Raw genomic sequence first — 12748 nt, forward strand, 5'->3', positions numbered from 1 at the left:
AAATTTGTGTACACATTTGTTAAATCACGAGTTTCGATATTGTAATGAATAAAATCAAAATTCTAGCCATTGGTTGGGTTTTTTTCCTTTCTCTCGCCTTAACTCATACGGGGATCTCTTGACAGTCCTTGGTGTTTTTATCTCTTTTAGAACAGGAGACGATTTTGCTGCTTCTAGAGATGGATTTGAAAGCTTAATTTTCTTTTTCTTCATCTTTTGAGAACGTCGAACTTGATAATTACTTCCAATGGTCTTTTTAACTAACACAATTTTTTTTCGAGGTTTCGTTTTGACAATTACTGGAACCGGTGGTTCGTACGATTGTCCGGTATATTGGTGAGATTTTAGATAGCTTGATGAAGGCATGGATGTTGACGATACAGGCGTTGGCTGAGGAGCTATTCTAACTTCGGGAGGTTCAACCAAGTTTTTCATTGTAAGGTATTGTTGAAGAGATTTCAGATATTGTCTGGCTTTATCATCGGGATTCCCAGGTTGGTTGAGAATGGTGGTAATTTCATTATCCAACGAAGAAACCTGTTTTTCAACATCGGTCATAATTGAGGACGCCGGAACTAGAATCATTTTCTTCATTCTCCACCGGTTATAGCTGACAAAAGAGTTGGAATTATAGCACCAATCAGGCTAGGTAGAAAAAATCCTCCAGTCTGCTTGTACAACAACTGTCGAACCTGATTTGGGCTACGGCGTTTATTAGATAGCGATTTTATAACTTTTTCGTACCGCCTCAAATTTCTTTTTTTGCTTTGCGGAAGAGCGATGGCGTTTCTTTTCAAGTTGTAACATATAGTGCAAATAGATTTTAACTGATCTTTGCTAGATAACGATATTAAAGTTTTCCTTTGTTGAGGATTAATATCTCTCAGTAGTTTAAGGTAAGGATAATGTTTCCGAAATGACTTGGATGGCATCTTTCACTACAATGAATTGAATCTCCACCTGGTACTTTGTTTTAAAAAAATATTTATTATTCCACAAAAAATATCATGTTTCCTTCATTGGGAAGTGCATTTGTTCTTAATCTCAAAGAGTCGTCGCAAGTTTGGCGCAAATCGCAAATTATGTAACTATACGGTTTGTCAGATGTAGCCATTTCATACGCTTTTGACATTATTTTTTTACCCGGAAATATCTGTCTTTCCAAGTGGGAAATCTGACTCCGAGACCTTAAATTTTTAAATATTACAAAATAAGAAGTATTCAAACTTATAACTCTAGATTCCTTCCCCATCGAGAATAGATTATGAGTAATTAAAATTAAACTTAAATTTAAATGATGACAACCAACCGTAAAAAGGTAAGAAATGAACGAACTAGCATTAGCAACAGGGGCTAAATCGTCCAACACTAGCAGGTTATTAACTTTGGGGTTAAAGAAATCCGTATCATCAGGCGGCAATCCTTCCAGGAATTCAATTTCTGGTATTTCTTTGCGTATTTCGTGAAACTTTTCTTGAAACAGAGAGTAGCAATATACGATCCTGTGAGGGGGTGGGTCTATCATTTTTTGACGATTTTTCAATAACTCCAAAACAAAATTCGTCTTTCCGCACATAGACGCGCCGGAAACAATCATTTGAAAGGATGCTACGAATTTCAACCGACAGGACATTGTCGACTATGATTCTTTTAATTTTCGTTCAAAAATTGGTTTCAAAAGGTTGTTCAAAAGAAATACTCTATCTTTAAATCGCGCGGCGGTGTACAGCCACTCGTTCCTTCGATCTTCGCTATCGGGTAGCCAATGAACTTTAACAATGTGATGAAAGGTAACTCGCTTCTTCTTCTTGGCAATAACTTGCTTCTTCTTCTTGGCAATAACTTGCTTCTTCTTCTTGGCAATACCCAAAGGGTAATGTAGTAAAGTCATCTAGAAGAATCCTTTTAGAGAAGGTGACTCCAAATTGTTTTTTTAAGTTTCCTAAGAGTAAAGTTAAGTCCCGCTTGCGTCGAACAACGTTAAACGGGATATCTACCGTATACCGTTTTTCTGGATTTTGTAAGGAGTCTACCATAGATTCAAAATTTATAATTTTTTCATTTTCGCGAGAAAGCGTGATACCTTTCGACTTCACCACGCATTGATTGTCTGATGTTTTATAAGCGTACGATTTCGGTCCTGTACTAACAAATTCTGTTATATGCGAAGCGCCTATTTCTGATTTCCACTCTCCCAAACTACTTCCTTCGGGAGGGATCCAATCATCTTTCCCTCCTTCTAAAAATATGGCACCATCAGTATCGATATAAAGCAAAGGTTTCCCAAGCTTGTGAATAACGTTAAATAGCTCTATTCGAGCGTAGGTTGTGATAAAACCTCCAATAACAGGACTGCCACTTCGTAAAGAAGGAACGAAAGGTTTCTTATGTTTGTAAGTTAGCAAAGCCAATGAATCGTTCAGAGGTCGAATATCTTCCAGATCTTTAGTCTCATCGGTTAATATAGCCACTAGTTCTTCGTATTTATCTATAATAACAGTCTTTCCTCTGTCCAGATTTTGACACATTTTACCGAAAAGCGAGTTTAACGTTAGCTTGCAAATATTCCTTAAAGCTGGATTGTTAGTCACTTCTTCGATTGATATCGAGATGCCTTCTTTTTCGTAAATGGATTGTAAATAATCCTTTTTCTGACTTTCAGTCTCTACATTGTCAGGCCAACCGCTATTACAAATTTTAAATTTCAAAAACTTGTCAATGTAATCCCCAAACAATCCAGAACTTTGGTTTTTCACGTATCTGAATCGCTCAGGGTAATGCCAAACTTCGGATATAGAAATCAGCTCGTAATTGAATTCCATTGCCAAATAAATTTCGGGAGTATTGAACACACCTTCGAATATACGCTGCTCTCTCGAATGCTGACAAGGGCTTGATAAGCTTTTTCCGCGCAGGTGCGACATAGACTAAACAATAATTTTGAATTAGATTTAAATGCAAGAATCGGAATGTATAGTTTTTTGGGGGCTAAAACCTTGCATTTTAACACGCCAAAATATTTATCTTTTTCTAAACTACAATTTCGCGTAAATATAGTAGGGTGCCCTTTTGGGAAGTCTTTAAATTTCATGACGAAACTATAAAGACTGCAGACGTCTCGATACAGTATCTTTTCACCCGGTTGACAGATATGCAACAATTTGAAGTTTTCTACCCTACCCCCGACAATCATTTCTCTCGATCCTATAGAAGAAGGAAATGATACGGTATCGCAATAAGATTTATCTTCCTGATGGTTTCGAAGATATTCTTCAAAATCGCAACTCCACATGGTTTTAAATTCAGCATTCGGAGCGGCGTTTTTGATGTATTCTTCAATGTCTAGAGTTCTTTCGTATAACGCTTTGTTGGTTTTTCCAAGAAATGAATTGAAGCTAGACTGCTTTGTGTGTCTAACGCATCCGTGAAAAAAATCATTATGATATTGGAGAATAATTTCAGGATCGGGACAATAAGCATCGACTGGGAACTTTCCAAAGTATTTTTCACCCTGGATAGAAAAAGTAGTTTGGAAATTTACATTCCTTTGTTTAGCCTCGAGGGAGATCCATTTCATAGCTTCGCGACTTTGATTTTGATGTTGGTATAGGTACCCATTTTGCGGCACGATAGCTAAAGCGTATTCTTTCAAGTATGTGTGAAGGAAAAAACGTAGACAAGCACCCGAAATGGATATAGCGTTCATATTGAAAGGGTCGAAATTGGTAGCTTTTAGAAAAAGATTTTTAAATTTAACCATCGCTTCCTTTAAAACGGAAACATCCATTTGACAGTATTCCTCCAGCTCCTTGTTCATATCGTACTCGGTCTTACGCTTTTCTTCGTACCAAATTTCGAATTCTTTGTAATCCTTAGTCTTCATTTTTTCAGGTTGAAAATAAGATTTGTCAGGCAATTTTCCCTTATAATTCATCGTGTCGTGAGTCAAGAAAATATACGGGAAAAACTGTTTCTTACATTCCCCCAGTTCAAAGGTTTTATTCAAAGATCTAAGAGAGCCGGCGACGAAATTCATCGAGTCCAAAAACTTGATATTTTGGTTTTTGATAAAAACAGCTAAAGCGCGGCTGCCGTTGAAAATTACTTGAGGTTTAATAAAGTAGTGATTAACTAAAGTGTTTAAAATCCAATACGAGTCGAAACGGGAACCGTTATGAGAAAAAATGACGTAGTTCTCAAATCGCGGTTTAATTTTCTTCATTCTTTTGGTATCATGCTGAACAAACGATTCCTCTGTTTGAAACAAGTAGTCCAAGTACTGTTTACAACAATCTTGCCCTTTGAAAGTCTTAAATTCGTATGTTTCATCGTCCATCTCCATAGCACTGACAAGTAGGATGGCTACATGTTCTTTAGAGTCGGAAACGTAGCTTTCGCAATCGAAAAATCCATATTTCACGGGAGGATATTTTTCTTTTAAAGGCATAACGTAACACTGGTTCTTTTCATGCACAATCAAGCATTGCTTACATTTTTTTTCGCATTCGTGAATGCTATTGCTCAGAGTTTCAATTTCTTGACCGCATTGCTGACAACGTTTTAGTCGATCGCAAGTACCATTCGAAATATGAAACGATAAACACTCACTACCTTTAAAATAACGATTGCAAGATTTACACCTGATAACCTGAATTTCTTTAATCTCATGGAAGACGTTAAGTGATGAACATCTTTTACAATTTAATTCACCCTGCGAACAATGGTGGGCCCTTTTTTCGCTAGACTTATAAAAAACAACAAGGCATTTTGAACAATAACTTTCGCCGCCAAACATTCTCGAAATACTCTTTATCGCTACAGCGTGGTTTCGTAAAAGCAAAATAAAAATTTGTTTTCTACTCCATGGGCCGACGTAGTACTTTTGAAAGTTATCTTCCGCGTTGTATACAATAATTTGATATTCTCCTTGCAAATAATTTTGAAACCTTTGAATACCCGCTAAATTTACTGGACCGGGTAGTACACGAGCGTATGTAATCAGTTTAAGAGCTTCCACCTTCTGTAATGAACTCGTGGAGCTTTTCATTTTAACGAAATAGGTATAAAGATCCGATCTCTCTTTCGATTTACAACATCTCAAATCCGCCAAAACTTTCCCAATCACTAACGTCCTAGCAAAACAAAGATCGTCGCTATTTTGGAGAGTGATAAAATTTTTGTCAGCTTTAACAAATTTTTCCATTTCTACTATAGTTCTATTTCTAACACTTTTTCGGTTGGAAAGCCCGGATATCTCAAAATCGCAGTCGAGGAAAACAACATCAAATCTTAAAGAACTATCTAAAATAAAACCCCTTCTCGATTGTGCTACGTGCTCAATTGCAGCCAAAACGCGTTCGCTAGTAAGCGAATTTAACGCCATTAATTTTAGATTTATAGGAGATTCGAGCTCCTCGGATTGAATGCATAAGCGAACTCTATCGTACGTTGGGTATTCATTTTTGATTTCCTTTAAAACACAATCGAGAATGTTTTGCAAATCTTCGTACATATGCGTTAATCTAATTTCGTCCGTGTTTTCGATATCAACGCGAAAATTAACCTGGTTACACTTGTATTTTCTTGAAGTTTTAACTGAAAGTTTCTCTATCTTGTAAAAATGTTTATAGTCTCGAATGGCTTCGTTTATCGAAACCATTCTGGGTAATGCGAAATATTAAATGCGCTCGAAAGAAAACAACGTAAGGTTAAATATTAAAAACCGTCACCATTTACCTATAATATTAATAATACGAAAAAATTATCTGGTAAGCAAAAAGTATTTAGTGGTGCGATTTTGCCTTTTTAGCTTTGACGATATTTAAGATTTTCTTATGGGGATTTTCTTTTATCTTTTCTCCGAGCTTTTTCATTAAAATTAGAATACCTTTTAAATCATTTTCGCTCAAATCGCCTATGTACTGTACGCGCTTTGAAGGCGCTGTCCAAACATCCTGCTTGGCACACCGTTTTAAATCTTTATATTTAGTAGCTTTAATATCTAGGTAATATTCACCCTTTTTCTGCGGTATTTTAACAATCGAAGCGCATTGGTTAGAGCTTCGAGTATATACGCTTTCTAAACCACCTTCGTCATCCACGCAACTAACTTCAAAACAGTCATCATCGGAAGATTCATACTTTTCATTATCTAAAGATAAATATTCAGACTTGCCAGAGCGTTTTCCCTTGCTAGAATCCATTTGGTTTTCTTCCTTTCTTGATCCAAACGCGGTAAAGACTTGATCCACTCGAAGTGAAGATTCATGTAGGAATGGATTTTGGGTGTTATCCATACCAGCTTTTATACACCATTTTTTTTTTTTCATACCCCATTTTCGGTATTATGAAATTTGATTTCATAAAATGGTTATCATAAATTTAAGAAGACAGATTAGGCAATAGAGGGAATTACCGTCATAATTACTTGAAATACCATGTCAAGATAAATTGCGGAATATATGTCAAGGAGAAAATTCTTGCATAAATTTATGCCATGATGAAATACCATGTCAAAGAAGACCAAAAAAATTTCAAGAAAAAAATTAAGGCGTAATTCTATACCATGATAAATTTTCGTGTCTAAAATTGAGTAATAGAAAATCATTTTAAAATTATTAAGCAAGAAATGCTAAGATTTTATTAAGCAAGAAATGCTAAGATTTTTTAAGATAATATACAGATGAATGTAAATTGAGCAACGCTACACCCATTTGAGAAGAAATTTATCTGGTTAGGCGTTATTTAAATCAACACCCTGTTTCAAATAAAAAAATAGTTAACATAATAACAAGGGCAAATGCTAAACTTTAACCTCGCATACCTCCAGAATCGGATTAAAAAAGGTAAATAAAAGTAAATTTTAGTATAAATACCCCAAAGAAAGTCACTCATTCCTCACTGAGAGTTTCCCCAGGATCAACGCAATGATTTTCTGCGGTAATAATCAGCGCGAGTAAAAATGTTTTGGCAGTCTTTCTTGGTGCTGTTTTCTTGGTAAGCCCCACTATATAATATTTTAATCACTACATTTGAGTAAAATGGTCGGAAAAGAATTAATATGGGTTTACAGGTAATCCACATTCATATCAAAGTTTGGAGTAAACTACAGTGACTTCTTGGTGCCGGATCGATAAGCCCACAGTCTTGAATGCGTTATTTTAATCAGTACATTTGAGTAAAATGTTCGGAGAAAAATAAATATCCAGGACTGTGGGTTTACGTACAGAATGCAAAAACACTCACTGTGGCTTTTGAATTCATTCTCCAGCGCGGTAGAGTAATGTTATTGAGAATTATATTATAAACTACTTGAACTTAAATCTCGTCTCTTTTACAGAGCTTTCGCCATAAAAGTTCCGTGGCGCGTTGAAATTCCTGTTTGGAGATAGTGAAACTCTACGTATATGGTAAACCAAACTTCTTAATTGTATTAATCTAATCAATTGTGTTCCAAAAAACGCTTAGACGAACGTTAAATTAATTAATAAGTTTGGTTTACAGAAATAACACTCACCGTGGCTTTCGAATTCTATTCTCCAGCGCGTTATAGCAAGAAATGATATTGAGAACTATATTATAAACTAGTTGTACAACTTTTTTTCTCCCTCTCTCACTGTTATATAGCCCGCCCGCCCTACACCTCCGCGGCGGCTAAACTGGTTTAGATGACTTTCGCTTTCTCTCCGAGAGAGCGCGTGGGAGGATATCTCGGTTTAAAAGAAAATTCTTGAAACCATGTATAAATTATCAATAAAAAAAATGTTTTATTTTTACAAAATTACTTATTTGATTTCGGTACAGAGTAAAAATTCATACGGGTGACATATTTATAATACTCGTGACTTAAACAAAATAACGATTCGGCTAACCAATACGGTAACAAAATTACTTTCTTTAATATCTCGTAGATGATGTGACAAATAAATAATAATGGCGAAAAAAATACGAGTAGAAAATATATATCGTTTGTTAGCAAGGCTATTACGAATGATATAGGGATAGTAATCGGCATTAACAATACCAAAAACACAGCGATAGTATACTTTGACGGTGTGTTTAAAAGCATAATTACTATAATACCCACGGATATTAATACATGCTCAAAACAAAAATAAATTGGAGCATCTGGTGAACCTTTCATCTTGTCCTGTTTTATCGATGAAATGAGGCTTTTCACCAAAATCCGTCATTTATAGTCGGGAAAAATATCTACCCCGGGGAGGTGGGCTCGCTAACACGACACTTGTTTATTTTGGGGGCGTGGTTGTTTACTTTTCTCTTAAAGTACAGGGTTTAACTACTTGCGGAAAGGCGCTATAGGTGTTAAGGTGTGGAAAAGAAACTGTGCGGAAAACGGGCGACCACCACAAAAATAATGATCAGATTCTCTGGCTTCACGTCCTCGATAAAAAAGTAATCATGGAACTGCAATAAACCATTTCGGAAATTACATACGAGCAAACATTACACAGGGGCGGGGACGATATTGGGTACCAGATACCACGTAAAATACAGACATATCTTACCGTTATTTACAATGGTAATTTTCCTTGGTAAAATAACGAACATTTTTGATATTTTGGTGCTCAGAGGCCAAAGGTATGCTAGACATCTTGTCTTTCAAAAATCCTAGTTAGAGATCAGATCAGAAAAGCCACTGCTGGCGTCTTAGTAGCAAAAGCCGCAAAAGGTGTAAAGCTAGAAGTAAAGCTATATATAAAGCTTCAACTTTTTTATTTATTTAATGGACCATAAAAACGTTAAAATATAAATTACCGACTGAACGGTAGATTTTATTTTCAAAAAATTTTAATTGGTAATTTACCCGGAAAATTACCGTTTTCAAAAATTACGGTAATTTCACATCTCTGAGTGTAAACGACTAAAACGATTTGACAAGTATGATCTGTGAGTTTGTGTTTTTGGTTTGTTAAAATTTTTAGTTCTAAATATAATTCTTTGAGTACGCGTAAGAACTTAATGTTTGTACCTAAACCAGGGATATTAGATGTTTTAAGAAGAATTCGAAGCGAGAGGGAAATTGCGTAAGAGTTATCGGCGTGTCATTCGCAGTAGGGTCTACCGGAATTCTTTCTTTTAGTACCATTCAAGGCCAAATCAAGGATGGTGCGTTGAGGACGCGAAATTTGAGAGAAAGAGGCGTGTTAACTGTGGAACACCTTATGTCCGGTGGGACGCAAAAAAAAAGTTGGAATTCAACTTCAATTTGTCCTTGAAAGGGAAAAACAAGACGGTGCATGTTTTAGACTCGCTTTAAAATCAGGGTGGGAAATGAGCAGCGATCCCCTGGACTGGAATAAATAAATTGGTCCTTGACCATTGACCAGGGCACGTTGTGTGCTATTCTAAAGTAGTGGGTAATTAAAATATTTTAGTTGTCTGTGCTCTGGTTACCCTTGATTTTTCTCTGACCCCCCCCCTGCGATTTAATTTTAACTGGATCAGGCAATTTTTAAACTGGTCATTTGCCCTGTGCCACCGCCTTATTTCCTACGCTGCTTAAAATAACCCTCTACTGCAGGCCCGTGAACTATGTAAAATCTATCAGCAACTCTTTATAGCCTTTGAAGGTTTCGAATTGTACTAAGTAGGATTTAAACGTATCCCAAAATGGACATGAATGGAAATGACAGATATTTTAAATACAGGTGGAATTTGCATTTTCAAATCGTAAATGTTAATGTCTGTTCTAAAACCAGAGCCTACGTTAACGTAGGCTCCGCTAAAACTAATACTTTTTTGTAGGTACGCCAATGGAACTACCGCTAACGTTATGACGATAGTGGTGAGTTTATCAACAATCGATGGCGTTGTTGAAGGGAAATTAATTGGGTTTTTACGGTGGCAATTACACTTTCATTTCTTGTCAGGATGATTGGCTACACAAAAAGAACAGAGAACAGTTCATGTTCATGGCGGAATATTTTGAAAGAATCTTCAATATAAAGTATATTTCCTTTTTGGAATTCGATTCAAATATAAATTGGAACGAGCGAGAAAGAATTGCCTTGATGTAGTAAATCCTCGCTGGCTCGTTCATCCAAAAGGATGTGAAATAACTAGAAAACTCGGAACAGAAACGAATAAATGTTACAAAAAATGAATTAATAATTAACTGTCATTTTGATAATACAGATATCTTTGTAAAAGTCACTCACTCACTCTATGAATCTAATACAGATATCTTTGTAAAAGTCACTCACTCACTATATGACTCGATTTATCGTTTACAGAGGTTATGCGCGGCTGCTCTTTCGAATGTGAACAATGCCTCAGAAACGATTAGCTATAGCTTTAAGGACTTAAAAACCATGACAAAATCTTATTGAACAAAATTATTTTCCCCTTTGACTTTTAGGGTGAATTTTATAGATTATAAAATTTCACACGAAAATTTCTTAGCTCACTTTTACTTTAAACCTTATTTCTTTCGTGTAAGTGATTTGAAAATTTAACAAGCTCAAAAGTACAATTCATAAATAATGAACTCTTTAGAAAGCGCATATTATCATGTATAAATCGATAAGCTCATTGTTCGAAGGGCAACTGGACCATTTCACTCCATCTCCACCCTGTGGAACGCTCAAAACAATTATCGTGTCCCAACCCCAAGTGGCAGTCACGTCCTCTTCCTGGTCCTTCTTGAATATGGACAAAGAAGTAAACAATGCTTATTAACAAGCTACGCTCGACTCAGTAAACTATATTCTTGCTTCAACTAGGTGGGGATTTTAATGGTGTTAACCTTGGTCCTTTTGTCGGTTATGCTCGTCATTCACTCCATCGTAACCAACAAATACAAATCGTTTTGCACCATGAAGGCTGTCAAGAAAGTGGTCCGAAAAACCCTGGAAAATGTGTGGGAGAACTCGTCCCTCTTGTGTGCCGAGCGTAAGCAATAAAGTGCCAAGTAATATTTGAAAATAATTCACCTTAGCGCGAGCCAGTTTCCCATGAGGGATTCATTTCGTATGGGGATTGTGCTACCCTTATTACGAATGGAGGTTAGCACTTTCATCAGAATTACTTATATTCCGTAGCAATTCCCTTCGTTTTGCCCCACATTACGTATCGTCTGCTAACCTCGTCGTGGTTGATTGGAGTGACTTTCATTTTGTTTTTCTTGGGTTGTTTCATGCGCACTGATTTCACTACGGAAAGTTACAATCGTATCGACTCCCTCTCGGACTTGATCAAATCGGAAATTCCACCAATCATGTTCGCAGGTACCACAGATATCGCTTATCTGGAAAATTTGGTAAATAGCTAGCCTTCTTTCAGTAATGTACTCTATTCTTTTGACGTAACTCTTGCGTACTATCTATAGTCAAAACACGATCCAGTTGTTAAGGAATGGCTAAACGCACTCGATCGGAAGAAAATGTTTTTCGGCGGGTACTCGGATTTGTTTACGATTGATGCCTTTATTTCTGTACTTCCTGGAAAGAAAGCCATGATCTTGCAGGAGACCCTTCTGCCTGATGTGATGAACACGTTCAAATTAGAAAAGTTCTTGCAGAAGAAAGGAGGTCTTCACATTTCGCGAGACAGCGTTAATATCGACTTCATGCACCTCATTTTCAACACCTCTTGGATGAGACAAAGTCTGCAAGTCCAACAAAACGTTCAACTGAGGTCCGTATGAATTTTATCTTAAAATGATTAACAGTCTTGACGAACGTTCTATCGCAGCGTGGCACCGCTATTCGAAATGCAAATTTTCAAATATCAGCACTTTCAATTCCATTACGCCATGGAACGCGTCACTTGGAAAAGACCGTTGAAAAGCAAGAACGCCTTGAACCTGAATAGCGTCAGCGTTCCTTTCTACATTCTATTCACGCTACTGTCCGCAACAGTACTCGTTGTCTTAACCGAGAAAATTTTCAACTATTTCACTTAAAGCTTATTATTCACTCGGCTGAGAATACCGACAGAAAACTGGCACTCGAGTGTTAGAATTTTTGTAAACGCCCAGACCCCGTCGGTAAACGATTCTGTTTATAATTCCAGAGTAAACATATTTATTATACAAAAAGCATCAGAATGCACGGGGAAAACCATTCTGGTTTCGAGATATATCCAATATTTTCAAGTCGTAAACTCAATATAGTAAACTTTACATCTCAGAGTCAAGACTACGGCTATATACTCACTTAATTACTTGAATATGCAACTATCCCTTTAATTGATGAACGACTACATTTTGAAAAATGAATTATCCAAGAGTTTAAAAGAGCTCTAATGACAAATCGATCGGCCTGTAAACACTACCCTCTCGTTACACCTCAACAATATTCTTAGTTATCCAGCATTATTTTTAACGTTTCTCCATACTAAAGATATATTATCAGGTCTTGCAGCTCAAAAAGAACATGCAACAAAGAATGGAAGCTTTCACGATCAGACCAGGGATTCAAGTAATTTTAGAAGCAGGAATAGAGAACAGGATGCATTGGGCGCGCGTCAAAGTCCATGAACCCCTACCTCGGGACGGGAGCATGAAAGAAGAGGCAGGTCATAGCCACAAAGGTAAAAACGAACTACGTAATTTTCAGTGTCCCCGTCAGAAATGTGAACCATTAAGATAATTTAAAATATTCGTTACGTGTTGAAGGGAGGGGCTCTATACTGGGCTATGAGTCTGACTGAAGTAAAGACTAACCGTTCTCTATTCCTCCTTCTAAAATTACATGGATCCCTAATCAGACCAGAAGTCCATTAA

General features: G+C 36.6%; 1 protein-coding gene across 1 annotated transcript; it reads right to left on the reverse strand.

Moving 5' to 3' along the window:
* Positions 1-988: 988 nt before the first annotated feature.
* On the reverse strand, positions 989-5659 carry LOC149620930 (uncharacterized). Its single transcript, XM_089854641.1, has 5 exons — positions 2855-5659; positions 1998-2804; positions 1700-1891; positions 1310-1639; positions 989-1174 (listed from the first exon to the last, which is right to left on the reverse strand). Exons 1-5 carry the CDS (start codon positions 5657-5659, stop codon positions 989-991), a joined length of 4320 nt encoding a protein of 1439 aa, XP_089710767.1.
* Positions 5660-12748: the final 7089 nt, after the last annotated feature.

This window comes from Phalangium opilio, unplaced genomic scaffold (assembly GCF_054372755.1).
Source record: "Phalangium opilio isolate 3A_F unplaced genomic scaffold, DU_Popi_V2 ptg000209l_1, whole genome shotgun sequence".
NCBI classification, from domain to species: domain Eukaryota; kingdom Metazoa; phylum Arthropoda; class Arachnida; order Opiliones; family Phalangiidae; genus Phalangium; species Phalangium opilio.